The sequence below is a fragment of the Euprymna scolopes genome, chromosome 32, assembly GCF_053919585.1.
Source record: "Euprymna scolopes isolate OS-2025 chromosome 32, ASM5391958v1, whole genome shotgun sequence".
NCBI lineage: Eukaryota > Metazoa > Mollusca > Cephalopoda > Sepiida > Sepiolidae > Euprymna > Euprymna scolopes.
This window is the reverse complement of record NC_136513.1, coordinates 68,629,468-68,655,230: the sequence shown is the minus strand read 5'-3', so window position 1 is coordinate 68,655,230 and position 25,763 is coordinate 68,629,468. Positions and strand designations below refer to the sequence as shown.

Genomic DNA, 25,763 nt, shown 5'->3' with positions numbered 1-25,763 from the left:
ACAGCAACAACAACATTAACAATAATAATAATAATAACATTAACAATAATAATAATATTCAGTTTAATGTCCGCTTTACATTGAAAACATCATCTTAAGTAATCAAATTTTGTTTATTCCATTCATCATAAATTCAATCTTCTCATAATATTCTTCATCATTCAACTGTTAATCCATCCATCTTATTACTCCTCATCCTCAAGTGGCTCATTATTATTTTTTTTTAAATATTTTGTTGCAGTGGAAAGATTTCAAAAAACATTTTTTGTTTAATGATTATTATATAATTTGTTGACAAATTGTTTGATCAACTAAAAATAGGACATTTTTAAGAATCAACTGAATGAATTTACAAAGAATTTTTTGCAGTCTATTTACTTGCCTTTCACAAGAGCAAAGTTAGACACAAGGTTGATTTTTTACGTGCAGAGGATTCAACTCACTGAAATGTGGCATTCTGGATTGAAGGGACAAAATTACCTCAGTCTCTAAGGATTTCTTCTTCACTGACTGAGAACAGAAATGATGAAGTATCATATCAGAAAAGATTCTGATACTACACTTAGGTCAAAGCCATTTGGAGTCGATTTTTTTAAGAGAATTTGATTTGGATCTTCAAATATCTTCTTAAAGATTATTTTTTTTTAAATGTTTAAATGAGATTGATTGCAATAATAGATGCACAAGTGATGCGATTTGTCGATTAATTTGAGGAAATATTTTTCCGGATATGAACCACAAACGTTTTTCATCTCCATCACCACCACAACAACAACAACAACAGCAATAACAATAACAATAATAATAATAACATTAACAATAATAATAATATTCAGTTTAATGTCCGCTTTACATTTTAGCATGACCAATAATCTAAATTTGACAGATTATTTTTTATCTCTATTTCTCTTAAACTTGTTCATCATGCTCTCCCATATTTTCCTTGACCTTTGCTACCAATGAACCTTTATCACTTCCGCTCCTATTTTCCTTGGCCTTCTTCAACTAACTGACCCTGCTACCACAACTGTTCTACATATTTTAGAAATTGACTTCTAAAATAATCCATCTTTGGCCACTGAACCCTCTTTTTTTTTCAAATCCATCCTTATCACTTTTTCTCATGTTTTCTTTAGTCTGACTCTGCTACCTCAACTGTTCTACACCTACTAACTCCAGAACTCTTACCCATTAAAGATAAATGAATAAAAAATAATATAACCAAGAAATTCGTGATTTTAGTATTAAGAAAAGGACAATTATTTGCTTATTTCTTGCATGCTGGCCAGTTTCATTTATATTCTCACCTGCTGAATATTTTCTGTCGTGGGCTGTTGACCATATGAAAAACTTTGGAAATGTTACGTTCCGCTTCAAGTATTAACCATCCATTATGGTTTGTTCCAGCATCTTTCTTGTCTGTGGTAATCACTTTTATGGAATATTCTGTTTGACAAAACAACAACAACAAAAAAATGAAATTCAATGAAAATAAGTTTTAATTTTTTTGGCTAAATTAGACAAAATTTTAAATATATGCATCAAGTCTAGCCATTTTGTTTGTATGGAAAATTTATTATTTCTTGACCAAACAAAAAATATTTGTGAGAAAGAAAAAGGAAAGTAAACATAAAAAGGTTTTGAATGAATTTCAAATTTCAATCTTAAAATTTTAGTTTTTGTTGAACTTTCTTAACTAGAGCAATTCGTTTCGTATATTTTTAAGTTTTGTATTTTTGATGTTGAGTCAATATTCTACCCAACATTAATTCTTTTATTTTTTTTCATTTGATATAACTACATTCCCAATATTTTTTTTCAAAACATTCTTTCTATATTTTTGTAATATATTTTTCTTTTTAATTTTTTGTCCAATAAATTACTTTTCCAAATATTCGTTACTGTCTTCTAACCTAATCTTAAACCTAACTCTAACTAGCAACCACCCTAAAACTTTAGAATTTGTGTAAAAAAAAAAAAAAATTGTGAGTATTGAAATCAATGAGTTCGATAAATACAAATACTCAAATATTGACACAAAGAAATTGGAGAATGAAAATAAACTCAAAATCAATATCAAACAAAAACCTATTCCTGACATTGCTTGAGAAAGAATGAAGATCTTTATGTAGTGCTGCTTCCAACTCTGAACCTGATATAAACCATTTTTATTATTATGACGACCAAACACAATTTATCATTTATCTTTATGTTTTGATGTAATTCGTTTTGGCTCGGGGTGGGAGATGTACGTTCCTCAAATTCTGTAAACATACAAGAAAATTAGCGAAAGAAATACAAACACAAAGCGGAATGGTTAAAACAATTTAATATTAGAATGCAATGGGAATAGAATTCATTGAAAATACGAATGAATGTTTTTTCCCCTCTCTATGGAGACCAAACATCATCAGTAACATTGAAAATATATATCTACCAAGAATTCAAAGTTAACATTCACTTAGCTGTTGACATATCTTTCTATCCCACCTCACTTCCTATACTTTTTGGTCTGCTGATCAACTTATTTTCTCTTTTTCTTTTTTTTAAATAGTTTTTCCTCTTTTTTTTCACTTCCTTACAATTTTTTTCGGGAGGGTGATAGCCAGCGTATCACACCGACTGTGACGTCACAGACAGTCTTCCGACGGATTCACCAAAGAGAACAGTTAGGATTTTGGATAGCTGTCAGAGGAGTTGAGCATTTTATGCATATGAATATATGCTACAAACAAAGAATACCCACCCCCCATTTTTTTTTTTTTAAACTAAATTTTATTTATTTATTGATAATTTTTTTTTTTAATTTGTTATTGACAATGACAGAAAGAAGAGAAGATGAGGACTTTGACTGCCACATCATTATAACAAATATGACCAGCTGATTTGCCGATGAAACAAACACACTATGGGGATTGAAGTACACCCCTCCTATGCTACTTGTTATTATGAAGGTCAATATTTATAAAAATATATCATAATTATTGTTTCCTTTTCTGGGCAATCAACCAGAAGAAAAAAAATGGCAAAGTATATTGTAAGAAAACATGTCTATTTCATGTCGCTCACAGAATTTTTGCATCACTTCAAAACCAAGCTTTAAAAAAATATCTAAGTTAAACATTTTGCACATCTGCTATCTCCCAATCGTTAATCATCTAAGAAAACTGAATTCAAATGTTTTTGTTCTTTATCTTTTTATGATTTTCTTAACCCTCCATCATTAAAAAAGGCTGACTGTAAATTTTTCTTTTCTAAAAGATTGTCTCAACATTTTCTTAACTTTCTATTTAATATTCAAAATCGCTGAGACATGTTCAATGGTGGAAGACTGACTTCTTACAAGAGAGTAACTTAATGTTTTTTTTTTTAATTACTTGTCATTCTTGAAATGTTTTTGTTCTTTATCTTTTTATGATTTTCTTAAGCCTCCATCATTAAAAAAGGACCAATTAGTAATAGGATCCAATCTAAAACGTTGCATAATTATTATCACATATTCGACAAATGTTAATGTATTCACCTGTTTTTTTCTTAACACCAAGAGATGTCACCTCAGAACAGGTAAGTTCGCGAATAATTTGTCCATCATCATTTGACTTTGAGAGCCACTTATCACAACGGAAAGTGTAAACGCTGCCAGTGTTAATATCCACAACTTCGATAAAGGCTAAATGCCAGGCAGATCCAATCCCTAGAAAAATAGATGAAAAATTGAAACCTGTATTATCTTTATTTAAATAAATAAAATACTTTTGAAAGGGGTCATGATAAAAGAGGACTCTTAGCATTTTTATGTAATAAATGGTAATGTTATTGTTAGAACGCTCACGCTTAAGGATGCTGACCCCCATCATCTGACGAAGGCTTTGTTGAAAGAATTATTACTGTTGTTTTTGCAGTAATGCCAAACGGGGCTACTATCATAGGGTTTGGTATCATTTGTTCCTACTATGCTATTCCCCGTTTGCAAAAAACAACAATAAAAACAAGCTATTCCCTGAATAAATAAAATTTAAGTTTTAATCTTCTCAAAAAAAAAAAATGAAGAAAAAAATTTATTTAAACTTTTTATACATTTTTAATATTAAAAACGTATAGTAGCTTTGTCATGCAACCCTCCCCACACACCTTTATAACAAGGCACATAAAAATCCCTTGGGATCGAAAATGATGACTAGACATAGCTGTACTAATCAATAGCATTTTTTGTTTTCTCACATCAGGTGTAGATGGATGCAAATCAGCAAGATCACGTGATGAAACCTGGAGTTATCTTTTTGATTCACGTTTTTATGATGGTTTTTTTTTTTACTTTAGAAGATATAGTCCTCAAACAAATCTAGGTTGTTTAATTAAAAATGAAACATTGGTTGCCATAATAATTATCATAGTAGCCCCCGATGTTAAAGTAGTTCTAGTTTACAATACATAAAAAAAAAACGTGTTTTAGCAATAACCTTTCTGTTTTTCTTAAGAACTGCAGATATTTAAACCTAATGTTACTTCCCCGGTTTCGGTGGTAATTCACGTTGGGTGGTGGAGGAGTCTAATGTGACTGCACAGTTAAACATGTTTCAAACTATTAAGAGAAGTAAATTCTGCTTTATCTTTAAAATATTCTAGATAAATGCTGACCTCTTTGTAAAGGTCGTTTTATTTTATGTTATTATCATCACACCTTGTAACAAGGTGCATAAAAATCCCTCATAACAGAAAATAATGACCAGACGCAGCTGTAATAATCAATAGCATTTTTGCATTTTCTCACACCAGACGTAGATGCAAATCATGTGATGAAATTTGGAGTTATCTTTGGTTCACGTTTTTACGATTTTTTTTTTTCTTTTGCAAAATATAGTCCTCAAGCATACTGGCAATCACATTTCCAAGAACTTTTTGCACCAACTTAGTAATGTCCACAAACATAAATATATTACAGTTCTATCATACATATAGTACATCTCAGTTCCAGGGGGTCAAACAAATCGGATTAGGGTGAGTTAGAATTATCATAGTAGCCCCCAATGTTAAAGTTGATGTAGTTGTAGGAATTCATTCTTATATATATATATATATATATATATATATATATATATATATATATATATATATATATACCTTTATTATTATGCCAAATCCGTAACTTGCTAAGTTTTCCTAGGCTGAGTATGTTGTTCACTTTGAATATATCAAGTTGGCCCCGTTCAAATGGATTGCTATTATTGTTGACAGGTTTGGTTAAAGAAATTTCATTAGAATCTCCATTCATGCCAAAAAGAATGAGGGAAACTCCAGCATTCGTCCCAGCACCAGAAATGTCAGAGGTTTTCACTTTAATTTCATAACTTGTCTCTGAAATAAAAACAAGACAATTAGAAATGAGTTTTGTGATTTTACATCAAATCTTTAGGAATAAAAATTTTTATTTACAAAAATGATGCTCTTTTCTTTATCTGAATGAAATGATATAAGAAAAGGTTTTTCCTTATTGAAACAAAATTAGAATATTGAATTTCAAATGAAACCAATGGTAATGAACCGTCATGTCGCAGTAATGAAAATATCCAAAAATTACAAAAAACTGTGAAAATTAAGTTTTGCTAAATTGGACAAAGATTTTCAGTTTTCAGAAAAGATTTACCTCTCCTTTGTTAGAATCGTAAATCTTTGCTGAAAACTGAAAATCTTAAATTTAATGTAGTTGTAGGAATTCATTCTTATATATATATATATATATTTGACACCAAAAAGAAGTCTGCACTTGTCATTTTTTCAGAAAAACGCAAATTTAAACTAAATTGATTGTAACTGTTTAAACAAACTATACCTCACTTGATTTGCCTTTTATTCCGCTTTTTAATTGAAGTATCCTAGTATTCGCACAATGGAAAGTTGTTATTTAAATTTTAGAACCTTAATGCAACACAAATATAACAGAAACACAATGAATTAGTTTATATTTAGTAGCAATTTGACAGCCTGCAATCTTTTGGGCATTCCTTGAATTAGTCTGCAGTAATACGCCAATGAAAGGGCATCCCACTTCTCTTTAATTTTTGTCCAAAGTTCTTCCAGATTTTAAATTTTATCATTGCATAGCTGTTGCTTGATATAATGCCATACGTTTTTGGAAGGATTGAGGAATATTCTTTTCAAGGAACCTCTTGACATTGCCAGCTATGTGGATGGGAGCATTATCTTGCATGAAGATGGGATTATCATCCAAATTTCGGCCAAAGTAGAGTAAAAAATGCTTAGTCAACATATTAATGTACTGGGTTGAATTAATTCAACCTTGCAAGCAAACTATAGGTCCTGGACCATTGCCACTAATAACGCTCCCACACCAAATCTGAACCTCCACCACCTTGCATCATTGAATCAGTACATATTGGATTAAATTCATCGTCCTTCCTCCGACAGACACACTGCTTAACATCACTGCCTAGCCTATTGAACTTGCTTTCATTGCTAAAAATCACTTTCGATCAATATGAAGAGTCATGATCTTCATTGCATCTAACAAAGTACACACAGCACTTTTTGTTCTTTACAGAAATCATTAGCTTGTATCTTGCAACACAGCCTTACAAATTAAATTCCTTCAATCTGTTCTTAACTGTAGAAAGAGAGCAATTTTTAACAAGATTATACTGTTGTTGGATTTGGGGAGCCGTTTGAAATCTGTTTCTGAGGCTGCGAATCTTGATAGCATTGTCGTCCCTATAAGAAGTAACTTTAAAATAAACAGATTTAGGGGCATTACGAACACTGCTGGCGTTTTGATGCTTTTGCAGTCATTCGTATCATATTCTCATTACATTTCAATCTGTGGTTGATTTCCTGATTGGATAAACCAGAAAGGTGGAGATTAACGAGCTCCTGACGATCACTAAGAGAAAGTTGAGGCATATGGATTGAATGTTATGTTGTATAATCTGGAACAACAACAAAATTAAAGATGCTTTGTTGCCTAAAAGGTGAATATTTTAAGCTAGGGTTAAGCTCATTTGTTGCTGCAGAGTTTCTTTTTTGCCTTCTCGATTTGAAGTTAATTTTTTAAATTGACGTGGACACTAGGATACTTCACTTAAAAGTCAAACTATAGAGGAATAAAACATGTTTCAAATGACTTTTTAAAGTTACATTCAATTTAGCTTAAATTTGCGGTTTTTGAAAAAATAACAAGTGGGGACTTTCTTTTTGGCGCCACTGTATATATATATATATATATATATATATATATATATATATATATATATATATATATATATATATATATACCTTTATTATTATGCTAAATTCGTACTTGTAACAAGCCACATAAACCCCAATTCATGCATTTTTTTTTGCAAAACTTTACTACCTTATCGTTTTTCGTAATTTCTGGATATGTTCATTACTGTGACATGAAAATTTAGTAGATAACATTGGTTTTCACTTGAAATTCAATTTTCGAACTTTGCTACAATAATGAAAAAGAACCTAACAATATATATGTTATCTCCCTTTGGTTGAAAAGTCAGTTGGGAGAGAATAAGATTACGGGAGGAATAAAGTGTCAGTAGAAGAATCATTTAAGATATCGAGAGAAGCAAATGGTACCTGTAACTGCATCTCGTTGTCTCCATGAAAATCAAGTACACTATACACAATTTTATTTCATCATAACCTCAACTACTAAACCCAATTTCTTTAGCAACTGTTTTTTACCATCAAACTACTGTGAACATAAATTTTTTTTGTAGGTTGTCAATCGATGTTGTTAACTACATAGCTATCGTCACCTACCCATGAAATGATAACCCCTTCTTCTATTCCTACACATTATTATACATTTGAACTCTGGCCATATGGTCAGAGTTCAAATGGATGAAGCAAAGACAAATGGCTATATACGATAACTTGACACCACACTCTATAACAGATTCTACTGCGAGTTGCTGAGTTGAAAGAGAACCAGCCTATATACATCCTCTTCCTTGAATGGTAAAAATTGATTGCAACAAGAAAATCTTGTATGGGCATGCATTAAAGAACCAATGTAATAAACGATATTCATACAATAAGCCATTCTGTTAGTCAATGGGCCAATTACTCAGTGCTTTCTTGTCTTCTGCCTACATTAAAAGAAAATACATCAACATATGTGATTGCTTACAGACTAATCATAAAGCTGTAAAAATCTTTGTAAGTAAAATAGTTTTATTTTTTAATTTTTCTAACAACTTTTTGTGTAAAGAAAATTTTTATTTTGAATAAAAATCTCTCTTTTGTATTTCACTAACAAACTGAATATTTATTATAAACTAGGTTTTATTAAACTGCACCCATTTTGTAGAAAAAATTATCTGTTCAATTTTTTGTATTGTTATATAATTAGATGGCATAGAAAAAGAGAAAACAGATTCGACTTTGTGGCTTCTATTTTTAAAAGATCAATCATTCATATTTTATGATGAAATAAATCTGCAAATTTCAACATAAATTTGCCAGGTGGGTGGATCAATCATGAAATCGTGCATAAAAAACAAATCCAATTTGCAAAAGTAAAAGCAAAAGTTCCATTTGAAGATTGTTTTGTTTGTCATTTCGAAATTATTTCAACTGAGTTCTGTAGGTTTTTTTAATGCGCATTCAAGTTTTTTTTTCCTGGATACTTTTGATTTTATGAATTAAAAGCTTCCAATATTCAATTTGGCTATAAGTATAGATATATTCATATATATATATATATATATATATATATATATATATATATATATATATATATATATATATACGTTTTGCTCAGTACTTAGATAATAAAAAAACATTTTCTACAGTTGCAAAACAGCACCACCAGGGAATCACTTGAGCTTAACCCTAAATTTGACTTGACCAAGCAAAAAAAAAATTCTTTTAGCAAAAAAAAAAACTTCAACATTTTTCCTGAACAACGTTTTTTATTCAAATTAAAAATCAACCCAATTTATAGAATATGGAATCGTCTAAGAATAATTTTGAAACTTTCAAGTATTTACTTTAATGTTGCCATTTCGACACTAATTCATCTATCATATTGAATGGTTTGTCTTTTTTTTTTGTAGTGATATTGCTCATTTTTTTGTAGTGATATTGCTAATTTTTTTTGTAGTGATATTGCTCATTTTTTTGTAGTGATATTGTTAATTTTTAATCAAGACAAAGACCACATTTTTGGCTCTACATGTGAACGCTGTTTTTTTTTTCTGTTTTTTTTTTTTCATAGCAATTTATAAAAACTCGATTTGGTAAGGTGGATCTTCATAGATCTCAACATCAATGAAAATGAATATTTGTGAATATTCATCCAGAAAAAATTACATAGATTTACTTGTCTGTCCATGAGAACAAAGTAAAACTCAAAGTCAATTTTTACTGTGGGGGGAAATTCAACTTTCCAAAAAGGATCATCCTGAGTTAAGATAAAAATAGAAAATGCTCCAGTCTAAAAGCATATCTACTTCACTGTTTGAGAACAGAAAAAGTTAAATTTATTATCAGATTAGATACTCCAATTTGCTCCCATCCAAAAATGTCTTTTCTAATATAAAAATTAGATTTGTATGCTTTAGAAATTAGTGTTATTTTTTTAAATATTTCATTTTTAGCATTAAAAAACCCCCACAAAACACATGCCTTTCATTAGCCCCTAAACTAACCCTAAGTTCAGAGTGGCAATAAATTCTGGAGTAACGATAAGTAAAATAATATCTAAAATATACTAGTTCTAGAAAAAAATTAACCTGCTTCTCAGTAATCACAACACTAACTCAAAGTCCGAGATATCAATATTCTTATAATTTATCAATCTTTATTTTAGCATGAACTGTTCATGCTAAAATAAAGATTTATAAGTTATAAGAATACAAAATGGAACGCTGCTCGTATGAATGTGTCTTACTACATTGAGTTATTATCCTGAATATGTGCTAATAGTATTTTTTAACCACATTTTTTAATTTGATTTAGGGAACAAATTGTATGTAAATTCTTGCATGTTCCACAAACTTATGATATCTTTGAAAAACATTTGCTAAACTGAGGAAATACATTTTTTAAAAAGGTTTTTGATGATGAACGATTTTTTATTTGAAAATGAAAAAAAAAAAAGAAGAAAAAACAAACTTACCAGTAAGAATGTGTTTTCCTTGATTGTCCAAGGCTGCAAAGTCTCTTGTTAATTTTTTGTCATCTTTGCTTGCACTGAACCATTTTTCACAAAGGAAAATTGTTTTCTCACCAGACTTTAAATTAAACAAATCAACCTAGAAAAAAAAAAAGAAAAAAAAGAAAAAAAAGAAGGAAACTGACAAAAATAACAACAAAAAGCAACTATAAAATGCCATGGGTTATAAACTGCCATGGGCTTCTATTTTCATGGAATTCATTTTAGGTGATAAGGATGTTTCTTCTGATTGACATTACCAGGCTTGATACATTAACACATTAAATCTGTTAAAGAATAAGAAGACTGATCCCCCACCACCACATGCAATGATCTAAATACAAACATGTTATATGTCAATAGCTGAAACAAGTGCAAACATGTACATTGCTGCATGCTTAGTGGAAGTGCATAGATTCGTGCTACAATGGCGAACCTGTAATGAGAAAAAGCCAAGAGAAAAAAGATCACTAAAAGAACTTGGAAAAAACAAAGGTTTCTTGAAAACGAAGATTCCTGTTCAGAACTTTAGATTCTGTGGAATTTATGCCAACTCCAGATAACAGACACCTTCGTCTGTTTTTATGTCCATACAGCCGATACTTCTCAAGTAGTCTGTGTGGTTCCAAACAGTACTGTCATTTGATCTCTCTCTCTCTCTCTCTCTCTCTCTCTCTCTCTCTCTCTCTCTCCGTCTCCATTTTATTACATATATACATTATTACACACACACACACACACACACACACACACACACACACACACACACACACATATATATTCTAAGCAACACAGAAAGAAGTGGATTTGGTGTTTGAGTCAGCTGGTGAGCAGGCTGTGGACCTTGTTCATCAGGATATATTTTGATTTGATCTGTTTTGATTGTAAATTGTTCCTTTGAACTTAACAAAATAAAAAAATGTTGCTGGTTTGAAACTTGAGTTGTTATCTTATGTTGAAGGAAACTCCTTTTGTGAATCACTGAATTTGGATGAAGACAATGAGCAGACGATCATGACCTGTGCCGTGAATGCATACAAACACAAATTCACACAAAGTTTTCACTTTTGATAATCATCTTGAAATATTTGTTCTCACATCTCATGTCTTGGTTACTGCCTCAAATCCCAAATACAGCAAATATATTAAAGTATTTCTAATAATACCAGTTTATATTATGATGTAATACGTTATATTATATTTTAATATGTTAATAATATTGCTATGTGTATATATAATTTGCTAATTTCTTTCTTTCCTCTGATGAGAAGAATAGCATTCTTTGAAACTCCATGGAATAAGGACTTTGAAAATTGTTTTTTTGGAGTATTCAATTGAACAACAAATTTAATTGTAAATTTCAACTTGCAGTTTAAATTTCTTTTCCCTTTCATTGTTTTTTTTTTTTGGAATCATTCATATCGAGGTCGAAACAGAAAAAAGGGTTAAATCATCTCCCAAAATCTCTGGTCTTGATGGAGGGGAGACTAAAACTTGCTAATATGATTTCAAATCACCTTAAATAACAGAGACGTGATTCCAAACGTTTTAGATTATTCTCAATGCTTGTCTATAGATTTAGTGAAATAAATATATGTTAAATCATTTCTATATTTCAATTGATTTATTTAACATATATTAATAAATATAAATCAAATCCATAAACAAGCAGTGAGAATCAAGTCTCCCCTTGCTGTTATTTCAGATCATTTGAAATCATATTAGCAAGTTTTAGTCCCTCCTCCATCAAGGCCAGAGGTTTTGGGAGAAATATCAGATAATTTGTAATTCAAATGTAAAACTTGGATAACAAATAACAATGATTGACACATTTAATATGCGACATAAAGAGTAAAATTTACATTTGCATAAATTAAACTAAAAAACTGTTCAACAAACCTAATGATTGGTCGTTTATTTCTGAAAGGTTAAAAACGTGCGAAAAATAGGCTCTGGATGATGAATGATTCCCTTAATGTGCGACCTTGATGTGCGACCTTAATGTGCGACCTTAATGTGCGACCTTAATGTGCAACCTTAATGTGCGACCTTAATGTGTGACCTTAATGTGCAATCTTAATGTGTGACCTTAATGTGCGACCTTAATGTGCAACCTTACTGTGCAACCTTAATGTACGACCTTAATGTGTGACCTTAATGTGTGACCTTAATGTGCGACCTTAAGGGCAAATATCACATAGCGCACTACACAATTCAGGTCATTACCTTTTCAACGACCCTACATTTATTAAATTTTGACCAATAGTCGCTGATATTTGGAACTTATAAAATTGCTAAAATGGTGGTATATTTATGTATGGATATATATATATATATATGGATATATTTTCTACCAAACCTCTGGCCTTGATGGAGGGGAGATTAAAACTTGCTGCTATGGTTTCAAAGGATCTGAAATAATAGCAAGGGGAGATTTAATTCCAAATATTTTTCATATATTATATCTCCCCTTTTTCAGAAATAAGGTAGGATTATGAATATCTCCAGTATCAAATAATTCTTATACACTGTGAAATTTACTTTATATATGAAAACCAAAGAGGGGAGATAGAACATATGAGAAATATTTGGAATCAAGTCTCCCCTTGCTGTTATTTCTGATCATTTGAAACCATACCAGCAAGTTTTAGTCTTCCCTCCATCAAGGCCAGAGGTTTTGGGGAAATATCAGATATTTTGTAATTCATATGCAAAACTAGGAAAACAAATGACTATGATTGAAACATTTTATGGCTGTAAAAAAGTGCCAAAAATTAGGCTCTGGATGATGGATGCTCCCCTTAATGTGCGGCCTTAAGGGCAAATGTCACATAGTGCACTACACAATTCAAGCCATTACCTTTCAAATGAGCCTACATTTGTTAAATACTGATCAATAGTCGCTGAGATTTGGAACTTATAAAATTGTCAAAAAAGGTGGTATATCTATATATTAGTGGCCTGGATAGGTCACAGGGGAGACAACCGAAGCATCAAAACTGAAGCTGGCCTGCAGGACACTATATATACAAATGTTGGCAAATTTGGGCATATTTTATTAGTTTGAAAATATAGGTTCTTTTATACCAATTCTCATAAAATTTTAATCAGGGAATAGTATTATAATCTCTAAGAAGCCTGAAAATTTTCATGTAGTTTTGTGTCTCATAGAATCAAAGATATTAGCCAAAATAAATATTGGAATGCTCATATCTTGGATTCTATGGGATGAAAATACATGAAAAGAGCCTATATTTTCAAATCAATAAAATATGCGCAAATTTGCCTACATTTGTATATATCATTTATCAGGTCAGCTTCATTTTTGCTGTTTCGGTTGTCTCCCTTGTGGGCTTGCCAGGTCACTAATATATATATTTATACTGGTAGCCAAATTGAATATTGAAATGTTCATACATTTGGTTCTATGGGACGGAACTACATGAAAATTTGAAGTTTTTTTAAAGATTATAATACTATTCTATGGTTAATATTTTATGACAATTGGTAAAAAAGAACCTATATTTTCAAACCAAAAAAATATGCCCAAATTTGCCTACATTTGTATATATAGTGTCCTGGCAAACCAGTTTTGCTGCTTTGGGATGAATTTTGCTGAGGGGTTTTTGTTGTGGCCTTTCTAGGATATATATATATATATATATATATATATATATATATATATATATATATATAATATAAAGCTGAATGTGTGTGTGTGTGTGTGTGTGTGTGTGTGTGTGTGTGTTTCTGGTCACGAATAGGCTCCTATATGGTTGACTATTTTAAAAAACTGATTACATATAATGATAGAAGATGTATCGAGACACAGGAATGGGTATGTTTGATCTGGCAGAACGGTGGTTAATTAAAATTGTGGGATCTGCATTCGCGTCTGGTCCACAAAGTATGGAAATAAAAAATTTAAAAATTAAAAAAAAAACGTTTACAAGTGTTTTTGATATAGATGTACATAAGAATACTTTGATAAGTATGTTTTAACTTAAATAAGGATGGTATAATAAAATCGTGGGGTCTGCATTCGCACCTGGCCTCCATAGAATGGACATAGGCACAAACTTTAATAAAGACTTTTCATATCTATCTGCGTAAGTATACTTTGATAATTATGTTTCAGTTTGAAGAAATATGGTATAATAAAATTATGGGATGTTCGTTCGCACCTGACCTCCACAAAATGGAAATATGTCACAAAGTTTAACAAGGTTTTTTAATATAGATCCACAGAATATTGTGATAAGTGTTTCATTGTGAACAGGTATGGTATAATAAATTATGGGGTTTATCTATTTTATTTTTTATTTTCATCACATTTTGCTTTGGTTTTGATACCCCCAAATTCAATCCAAATTTACAACCCTTCCTTTTCATAACCCATCATACTTTCATAAATCAGAGTCCATTTTCTGTAGGCTGTTTTTGAACCCAGTCAACGACGGGTACTTCTGCTAGTATATATATATATATATATATATATATATATATATATATATATATATATAAAAGTTATTCCATAACTTATGTCCAGTTTATTTGAACTTTAATAATAAATTAGAATGTTTTTATTGTATTGGAATGTTTCTTCCTAACAATACAGGGGTGTACAGACTAACACAAATCTACATGCACACATGTAAACGTACACGGTGACAACCGAAATGAATACATGTACTCAATTTTTTCTTACAGCTAAAGTACATTCTTTTTTTTTGTAACATTTCTTGGAGTTTTTGAACATTCAATTTTTATCTAAAAGTTGTCTTTCTGAAATGAATATATTCTCATCTATATTCAAATCCAATGTACAGGTATTTCAGATTCAGGAATATATGCTCTTACTAGGTGTTGCGTATAGCTAAACCCCCACCACTGCCCTCACTTGCCCTCTCCCCTTTCTATAGAACTCTCCTAAAAAGGAGGAGGACTGTGTCTTGTAACATGGCCGCTCAATAAAGCTGTTATTACATTTTAACTTCTGTGTCGTCTTCACTCTGATATTAACCCATGAACGTAACATGGTAGCATTGGTGTTTATGGAATTAATAACATCCAAGGAGACCGACAAATCATCAAAGAACGTATAAGCAATATTACTTTTGGTTTTAACTTCTGCTATGTTTTCTTTTTATCGGTCGGCCACTCCAATTAATGGCTTCCCTTCGCCTTGTGGTCCCTGCTAATCTCTGCAGTCTGTTATTATTATGATCGTTATTATTGATATCGAGTTGCTGTCGCAAGTGATTCTTGCCAAAACTTTCTTTCTGTTTCTGCCTCTTTGCATTGATTAACTTTCAAAACAAAACACTTCTGCCTCACGGTGATGTCCGCCGAAGAGAATATGACTGCTGCAACTAATACTGTTTAATTGAATAACGATATGTCCAGCTTACATATAAGGCCACCAGGACGACTCATATTTATTGGGAATAAGGCAGACTCCTAGAAAATTTTTCATAAACGATGGTCCAACTACTCGTTATTGACATAAGAAATTCAGGTTGCCCTTCTGGAGAACTGTTTGGGCGATGACGCCATGAAAATATACCAGGGCATGCAGTTTGACACTCCGGAGACGGAGCGCACTGTAGAGGACACACTACAAGCACTGGAGGAGTACACCGTCAGAATTCTCAAAGAAACCTATGAGAGATTTGTGTTCCGTCAGAGGAAACAGGGTGAGGGAGAGGCTTTCGACAAGTTCTACAACGATTTAAGAGTACTGTCGAAGACGTGTAATTTTTGTACCCGATGCAATGACTCACTTCTGTGGGACCAGATTGTAGAAGGTGTCCTTCACCAATTAACCAAACAGGAGCTACTGAAGATACAGCACCTTACCCTACAGAAGAGTGGTGACATATGCAGAGTGGCTGAAATGGTCTCAACCTACAATCAAGGAATGGGACTGGATACAGCCCAGTTGATGAGGGTATGTGCAACCAGTCAAATGAAAAAACCCATCTCCAAAAGAGAATGCCTATTCTGTGGCTACACACACATGCCAAAGCGCAACAGATGCCCAGCCCATGGCAAATTGTGCCATGCATGCAATGAGAAGGGACATTTCAAATCCAAGTGTTCCAACAAAGACAGAATGACGTGAAAACAGACACAGAGCACACGAATGTATGAAAGCACGAAACGTATTGCACCCCCTACGAGTACACCAACTTAATACATCCTCAATAGAGAAGGATGAAGAATACACCTACTGGGTGAATGCGATAAAACCCCAAAAAACAAAACAGGCAAAAGAAGCTTCTGAACAAAAAAGAAGTTGTTTTCCAGATTGACACAGGGACATCTATTAATACCCTCCTTGAAAGGTTTGCAAAGAGGATGCAACCATACAAAGGGGTCTTATCAATGTGGAATGGGTCTTTGATGAAGCCACTTGGTGTATGCCGAAGAAAGATAAGAAACCCCAAAATGCAACAAACCTACTCAGTGGAATTTGTATTGTTTAGGGATGGAGATGATTGCCAGCCACTACTTGGCCTGCGGGCGAGCGTACAAATGGGCCTTGTGGAGATAAAGCAGAAGAACTTCCACCATGTCGCAGCAGTCAACATAGAGGAAAGCTACAAAGAAGTGTTCGATGATCAACTGGGCAAGCTGCCGGGTGTTGCCACTCTCCAGCTCAATCCAGACGCAATACCAATCGGAGAGTCCCTATAGCTATACGCTCTGAACTGAAGAAGGAGTTAAGTCGACTGACCACATTAGGAGTGATCAGACCAGTAGATAAACCCACTCCATGGGTTAGCCAACTTGTCATAACAAGAAAAAAAAACGGGACAATGAGAATATGCTTGGATCCTCATGAGCTCAACAAAGCACTCATGCGAGAGCTCTACACCATACCAATTCTCGAGGACGTCCTTCATGACATGAGAGATGCAAAAGTATTCACAAAAGTGGACCTCTCATCAGGATATTGGCAGGTTGAGCTCGATGATGCATCCAGTGACTTGACCACCTTTCAGACATGCTTCGGCCGATATTGCTGTTGTCGATTACCATTTGGCCTGAACTCCTCAGCAGAGATATTCCAAAGAAAGCTGAATGAACAATTTCAAGACATGCCTGGAGTTGTTATCATTGTAGATGACTTGGTAATCTATGGAAAAGACCAAGAAGAACATGACAGACGGCTCCATAAACTACTCCAGAAATGCCAAACAATAGGAGTTAAACCCAGAAAAACTGGAGACCAGACTATACGCGATCACTTTCATGGGGCATTGCATCACTAAAGACGGCATTGGAGTCGACCCAGAAAAAGTAAGGGCTATCACTGACATGCCAGCACCAGGAAACATTGGGGCTCCCCGCAGATTCCTAGGTATGGCGAACTACATAGGGAAATTTATTCCAAATCTTGCAACAGTTACAAAACCCCTCCAGAACCTCACTAAAAAAGATGTCCCGTTGTCATGATGAGATTCCCAACAAGCAGCTTTTGAAACTATCAAAGAAGCAATCATGAACTCACCCCTCCTTACATACTACGACCTTCACAAGGAGCTGATTCTCGAGAATGATGCATGTGAGTACGGGTTAGGAGCAGCGCTAATACAGGTTGACAAACCAATTGCATTTGCAAGTTGATCCCTATCAGATGTGGAGCAGAGATATGCACAAATTGAGAAGGAGATGCTGGCAGTTGTATACAGCCTAGAGAAATTTCACCATTATACACATGGAAGAGAAGTAGTACTTTTGACTGACCACAAGCCGCTCATCTCAATCAGCAAAAAGCCCCTATCAAAGGCACCAAAACGGCTACAGAACTTCTTGTTACGGGCCCAGCAATACAACTACACACTACGATATAAGCCAGGGAAAGATATCCCATTAGCAGATACGCTGTCATGAGCACCAACAAGCAAGCCAGAGTTGGAAGAAATAATGTCAGTGAATAATCTGACAATGCAGCCGATACAAGACCACAGGATCGCAGAGATTCGCCAAAAGACAGTTGAGGACCCCAACATGAGAGCACTGGGTGAAGTAATCGCTAAGGGGTGGCCGCATAATAAGGAAAGCTTACCCAACTCTATCAAACTGTTCTTTGATTACAGAGATGAACTCACGGTACAAGATGATCTAATACTGCGAGGACAGAGAATAGTCATACCGCATGCTATGCGGAGTGAGATGAAACCGACTGAAGGAAGCATTTGTGAAAGGAATAACAGCCAACAGTTGACCACACGCTCAGGACGCATTATTCAAAAACCTGCACGTTACAACGAATGAACAATTCACCCTCCCCTATGTTGCCATTCAAAACCATATCCCTACCCCTTCCCCCTTAGAAGAAAACAAAATGGACAAACACCCTCCCTGACGGGGGGAGATGTTGCATATAGCTAAACCCCCACCACTGCCCTCACTTGCCCTCTCCCCTTTTTATAGCACTCTCCTAAAAAGGAGGAGGACTATGTCTTGTAACATGGCCGCTTAATGAAGCTGATATTATATTTTAACTTCTGTGTCGTCTTCACTCTGATACTAACCCGTGAATGTAACACAAGGAGGTCATGAATATATTTTTTTTTCATAAGATAACAAGGAACTCAATAAATTCGTAATGAAGGAAATTTTTTGTAGTTTTCACTGGTCAATAATTTAGAAACATTAATGAATTTTATTGGAATCTAAGTTGGTATGATTGTTTATTTTCTAAGCACATTATAATTTTTATGTAGAGATGATAGTATGTCTCCTTCTGGAAGCCAGTTATGCCCTTTGACTCAGCCGGAAGTACTCTAGGGTATCTTCCCTTTTCTCTATAAAAGAGGCAGGACGCTGCTAGGGGGCAGTTTAGAAACTTCTACGTGTGCAACAACTCAGAGTGTTGTTGCTTGAGAGCCTTCCCTCGAGTCTGCCAACTCACCCAGTGCTAGAACACACGTGGCTGGATTATACCCTAACAACTCTGTAATATAAACCATTTATTCCTATTTTTGTGATGGACAAAGGTAAAAAGTTACCAGAATCTGAGTGTGGGAAGATTTTTGGTTATTGGGACCATAAGTTGAAAAAATTGGAAGATCTACAAAGGCAGTACACTCTTTCCTGAGCAACCCAAATGATTATAGTAAAAAAAATTCTGGTGGTCGCCCCAAAAGCAATAGGTAGAAGAATTATACAGACTGAAAGCTAATAAAAGCACGTTCAGCTTGAAAATTAAAGTTGAAAATGAATGCACTGCTTCAGCAAGAAAAGTTAGGAGATTTTTTTAATAGAAGTGGAATGAAAAAAACGAAGAGGAAACAGAACCCAAAACTGTTTAAATGCCACAAAGAAGCCAGGATCTCATTTGAAAAGAGGTACCAAACATGGGACAATGAAGAAAGCAATATTTTGTTCTCAGATGAAAAAAAATTTAATTAGATGGTCCAGATTGGCATGATCCAAAAATTATCCAAGAGTCGTTTTCCACCAGATTTAGTTGTACTAGCAAATTCTTTGAGGATGATGAGATCCCAGTTTTGCTTTGGCCAGCATGCTCACCCGACTAGAATGTCATCGAAAATTTGTGGGAATATTTAGTAAGAATTGTTTACGAAAATGGAAAACAATACGATTCCATAAACGAACTAAGGCAATTGATGCATGGAGGAGTGCGCTCATGAATTACCTTGCAAATCTGGTTTCCAATATGAAAGACAGAATTGGTGAAGTTCTAATTACCAATGGGGGTGCAACACATTATTAGAGTAAATCTGTGTTGATGATTTTGTTTTGAAAACGTTTTTTTTTTATTATTAGTTTCTCAAGTTTTGTCCAACCTTTTTCTTTTGTTAAATTGGACATAATTACTATGTAAATATAACCGGTTCTCAATTCTATGGATTTTCTTTGTTTAATAAATAAATAAGTATTTCATTATTTCAAATATTCCTTCATTAAACATAATGGAGTTCAACAGAAAGTAAAACATCTCATAAAGTGTGCTTCCAAAATTATGTCTGGCACTGTATAACTCAGCAGATGAATAATTTAAAATGCTAATATATGTGATGAAAACCAATCGCAAAAATGCTTGTCTACAATCTCTTTTGAAAATGCACATATTTTTTGTCTAATTAAGAATCTTTCCTTACTTGTTCTAAATACCAATCTGGACGATCACCAGCTCCATCAATTGACATTCGAATTTTCTTCAAAGGCGAAATGTCATCAAGCTCAATCTGAAAAGAAATTAAATTAAGATCAAGTTTGAATAAAACATATTTAATTCTAAAACATTGAATTATTTTTACTAAAACTATTTTTATGTCAATACATAACAAAAGACAATCTCTAATATTGTATGACCATTTCTCAAGTGTGTTTCTTATCTCTACATAACTTTTATTTACATTTAAGCGATTATTAATTAGTTGCATAAAGTATACAAATGAACTCTAAAAATCTTATTTAAAAAGTACAATTTAATTACAAAATTAAATTCACCAGAAAGTGAACAGATCAGTTATTTTAATCTTTTGTTAATAATTAAAAAAAAAAATGAATGAATTACTACGTAACACTTAAAAATTGGAAAGTAAGCATTTAAACTGTCAAATAGAAAGTTATTTCTGGTTTTAATGTTATGTATACCAGTAGTGCAGAATTATCTCCCTTTCCACGCTTATAATGATGTGGAGAGAATTAAAATCAGAACCTTCTAATTCTAATAATAATAATAATTGTAATAGAAGATTAGTCTGCCGCCAAAGATGAATTCATTAACGGCATCAAACCTGGTGCTACTTTAATATGATTCCTACTCTTAAAGTAACTAAACTCTATAATGTGATTCCTACCCTATTTTTCGGGTCTAATGTGATTCTTGCTAGAGGAGGACAGAAAAAACATACTTTTTGACATTATTCTATTCTATAAAATAATGTCAAAAAGTATTTTATATTATATTATTATATTATTCTATTCTATAAAATATGCTGAAAAAGTATTTTATATTATACTAGCAGGGGTGCCCGGCGTTGCTCGGGTGTTTGGAGGTGTATGCTGTGCAAAAAAACAAAAAAAAATGGTTAATTTTTTAAAACTTTGACCCCTATTATGACCCCTTAAAATTTATTGTTTCGGACTCAAATCACATTATTAAGTTAGATCCAGGTTCAAGGAACCTATATCTAAAATTTCAAGTGTCTAGACCCAAAATTGTCGGAGGAGTTTGGTAGAGTTCTTAAAGGTCAAATCGTTGAAATTTGACCCCTTAACAGCCAAATTTCTGGCTGACACCCGTCACATCGATTTTCCCAAATCTCAGTACCCGGTATTTCAAATTTCGAGTCTATAGACTAAAAATTGACAGAGTTATTGCGTAGGGAAATGTACACAGACAGACAGACAGACACACATACACACAGACATACAGACAGACACGTTCACTTTTATAGATATATAGATTATTATATAATTTTATTATATAAAATATGCTGAAAAATCCATAAAATGAACTTTAAACAATCAGAATTAACTTTGGTGATATAGTGTTGCTGTTTCCTTACTGTGTCTCAACTCCAGAATAAAACTCTCGTAACAACATCTCGCGAGGATATGCATGTTTGATTATGTTTCTCCATATTTTAAAGGTTAATGTTTTATAAGTAAAAATGGTTTAAATTAAGCCTGGAAAGGGAATATTACATTATTTGTTCTTTGTCTTTTTTTCTTTTTTTTTTTTTTAATCACCCATATTGAGGTCAAAACAGTAAAAAAGGGTTAAATCATCTATGAATCAATGGCACGATGCAATGTCAATGAGTTGGGGAAACCAGCAAACTACGTCTAGTATAAAATGTATCCTTTATAAGTAAGTTATTGTTAGTGATCAGCAGTAAAATGAGTAGTCCAAGGATTTTTGTGTTTCTAAGCCAGGGATTCTAATTGGTTTATGAACCAATCACTTAAGGAAAAATAGTACATAAAAACGAATTAACTAGTTTTGCAAAAAGCTCAACAAAAACTTTCAAAATTTCAAGAGAGAAAAGACAGCGTTGTATCTTGATGAACAGTGGACAACTGAGTACAGTTAGTTTCCGTTCCCATGATTTCTCACCTTAATTAGATTGCTTTGCAACCCTCTACCCCCAATGGCTTCCCAATCCCATTTGTATCACCACCATAAATTTGGAAAGGTTTGATCTAACTTGAAACGTTTTTAATTCATATTCATGAATAACCCAAATCTCTACATATATAAAATGCACTGTGTGTGTTCATTCACTATGAACTTTGAAATAGTTGAGCCAATTATTTTGAAATTTTACACAAATGCACTTCATGTGTCTAGGAGTGTTCTTACATAGGTTTTGTATTGGAATGCCTCCAATAAGTATTGAAAATTGATAATCAAAAAAAATCTGATTCGAGCAGGAACGGTCCGATTTCCACCAAAGTTAACACCCTTATACAACCCAACATTGCAAAGGGCCTATCATATAAAAATCAACAGTAAGTTCTTTGATAAGCTGGAGGTGCGTTTGAAATGAATGTTTCTGTTTAGAGCACAAATAAACGATGATAGTTGATTTTTGCATTTTAAACTTTAATTCAAGTGATTATATACAAATAATTTGATAACATCAACAGTAGGTTCTCTGAAATGCAGAGTGAACTAAGTAAGTGCAGAGAGGCAAATGAAGCTGCCTCCTGGTGTGTTTCGGTGAGTCCCTGGCTAGAGCAGGCAATCAATCAATTTGATTGAAAAATGGGTGATTTCACTAATTTCGATAACAATAAAAGTATTGGAAATGCACAATATTCATTGATCCTCGTTCAATCCCGGGTAATGCCGGGTCTTCCTGTTAGTTAATTATAAAAGACAAAATTTATAAAGTTGGGTTGTTTATTGCATTGAGAGTGATATTAAAACCAGTTTTTTATTCCAGATTTCTAATAAACTCAGCATGCTGGCATGATTTTCATATTAGGACTAACTAATTTGCATATTAATTTACAAAATTACATCTCATTAATACACTACTGATGACTTTTTATTTTGTTATTATACAGATTTTTATTTAGGCATTTTTTTTACATTTGGATGAGAAGTATTTTTGACAAGTATTTTCTGGTCAACTTATTCCTGGGGTTGTGATCTAATAAACAAAGTCAACTTATTCCTGGGGTTGTGATCTAAATTAAACAAAGCCCCTTCCAACAAAAACACACATACGCACACAAGCACACAAACTGCAGCCAATCCAGCAAGTATCATTCATCCCTCTTTGCACATTATAATATTTAATTCCACAAAAATGCATTTCGGTTCACATTATTCTTTTGTTAAATTGTACATTAAAACAAAGTCTCCATCCAATAGTAAATTATTGTTAGTGAGTATCCCTTGTAGTGAAGTCAAGACTACTATTTCTCCATTACATGTCTCTTTCTCTCTACTCTTCACTTCCCCTTTCCTTCCTCCTTTCCTCAAAAATGTGACCAGAGGTTGTAACCAATCAGGACGGAGAAAAGTTCTGGTGGGAAAGACAAAAAGAGAGATACAAAAAGTGTTGGAAGTAAAAAGACGGAGACGCGAGTGGTTCCAGAGTCAGGGAACAAAAATGAAAATCACGAACTTTCTATAACCTGATACCACTTGTACGCTGAAATGAATATAAAACCATTTTGTTTGCAGTTCCTTTGTTTCTTTATTATTATTCCCAGGTCGGTTTCTACCCCCGTCTTATTAATTTCGCTGACTCCCCAAAAGGGGGACCCACCGAAATGGTGACCTACCCAACAAGAATTACATTATGGTAACCACCATACCCTCCTCCTCTCCAAATTTATTTCTTTAGAAAATTAAAGTCATTTCGATTCATTCTTTCCAAAATTATCACCAAATTAGTTCTTTTAGCAAATTCCTCAAGGTTATGCGATTTGCAAATTTCATATTAAAATTTTTTTTTTTACTATTCCATTGCTATTTTATTTATTAATATCGTGGGGTTTTCGTTTACACCATAAACAGTAAATAGTTCAAGGTTGGAGCTAGTTTTTTTTTTTTCTTTTAGTTACTCTACTTTTCCAGGAAATACCGGGACACAGGTTTGCTAGTACGAAATAAATACAAAAATGTCAGTCTTTATAAAAAGTTTGACTCACCTTGAGGCTATTAATTTGTCCTCTTTCAAAATAATTTTCTCTTTTTTCCAATTCGATGACTTTAGAAGTTCCTCTTTCACCAAATACAGTCAAAAAAATTTTCGAATCAGTCCCAGCTCCTGGATAATCACCAGTATGTAATGTCACTTCATAAGGAACCACTGAAAAAATATTAGATAGTCAATAAAATATTTTATACAGTGAATTAAATTTATATGGCAACTTAAAAGTATAGTTACTTACTGGCTTTATAAGAGACAACTGAGTTGGTGGTATCATTTAAAGAGAATGTCTTCACGGTCTGACCATCTGCTTTGTCCCGGGCGAGCCAATCATTGCAGACAAAATGGTAGTGTTTACCTTTGGTTGGAAGATCGATTTCAATGTCTTTGAGAAACCAACCACTACTAGCAGAGGTACCATCATGTCCGACCTGCGTTCCGAATAAATGAGACATTTTTATATGCAAAGTGGAATGCATGTAGATATATATATGTGATACATACATAATTTATAATGATAGATATATATATGTGATACATACATAATTTATAAAAATAGATATATATATATGTGATACATACATAATTTATAATAATAGATATATATATGTGATACATACATAATTTATAATAATAGATATATAGTATGCCATGCGCTAAGCTGCTTTTTATACTACTGTCTTTCTTTTATTGTTTTTTATTTTTTACTTTTGGCATCATTCACGCAGAATAGGTGGAGCTGACTCCTCACATAGAACACACAGTATCTCAAATGAACAACAATCTGCAAAATCTAAGATAGTGATAGCCAACCAATCCTGAAACCAGTGGTGAACACTGTAGACCTGTGGACTGGAGGTAGGTTTGACATTGGCTTTGAAAAATTCATTTATTTATGAAAATTATACAAAAGTCATAAATAAATTAGGTACAAGGCAATTCAAAAATGTGGGGAGGGGGGTTCTATGGTCATCCTCGTCACTGCATTTTATGACTATCTATCTTAGTTCGAATCTTCAATCACCATAATACCACATTAAATCCAAGAATCGTCCTACGTAAGATTTCCAAATCGATTTTTCTGTGTTAATAAATATGTATATAAATAAATCGTTTTTATTAAAAAAATGATTTCTTCCCAGATATTTTTCTAGTTGGAATTTGTTCTAGAAAGACATCGGGGATTACGGGAGAGACCATGCGAACGTGGCTACCATCCCAAGTGAAAATGATTTTTGTGGAACGAATGGGATTCGAACTTGGGTCACCTAGATCGTCAGTCCATGTCGTTAACCACTTGACTATTGTCACTTCCCACAAAGAAATTAAGAGCAAACGACCCTGACCACATCAAAGGGTTAAAGGGAGATAAATATGACTTATTACGATTAATAAATTCTAAAGCGATAGTGCCA

The 25,763-nt window shown here is 33.0% G+C and overlaps 1 protein-coding gene across 1 annotated transcript in view; it reads right to left on the bottom strand.

The window, feature by feature from the left end:
- LOC145256408 (lipoxygenase homology domain-containing protein 1-like) overlaps positions 1-25,763 on the bottom strand; it is a 798,046-nt gene that overhangs the window by 10,854 nt on the left and 761,429 nt on the right. The window contains exons 37-43 of the mRNA XM_080115275.1: positions 24,590-24,779; positions 24,347-24,507; positions 20,329-20,415; positions 10,157-10,292; positions 5,122-5,355; positions 3,524-3,694; positions 1,308-1,446 (exon numbers count right to left, since the gene is read on the bottom strand). Of these exons, the coding sequence (XP_079971401.1) occupies positions 1,308-1,446; positions 3,524-3,694; positions 5,122-5,355; positions 10,157-10,292; positions 20,329-20,415; positions 24,347-24,507; positions 24,590-24,779 (1,118 nt within the window). The remainder of the gene's footprint in view (positions 1-1,307; positions 1,447-3,523; positions 3,695-5,121; positions 5,356-10,156; positions 10,293-20,328; positions 20,416-24,346; positions 24,508-24,589; positions 24,780-25,763) is intronic.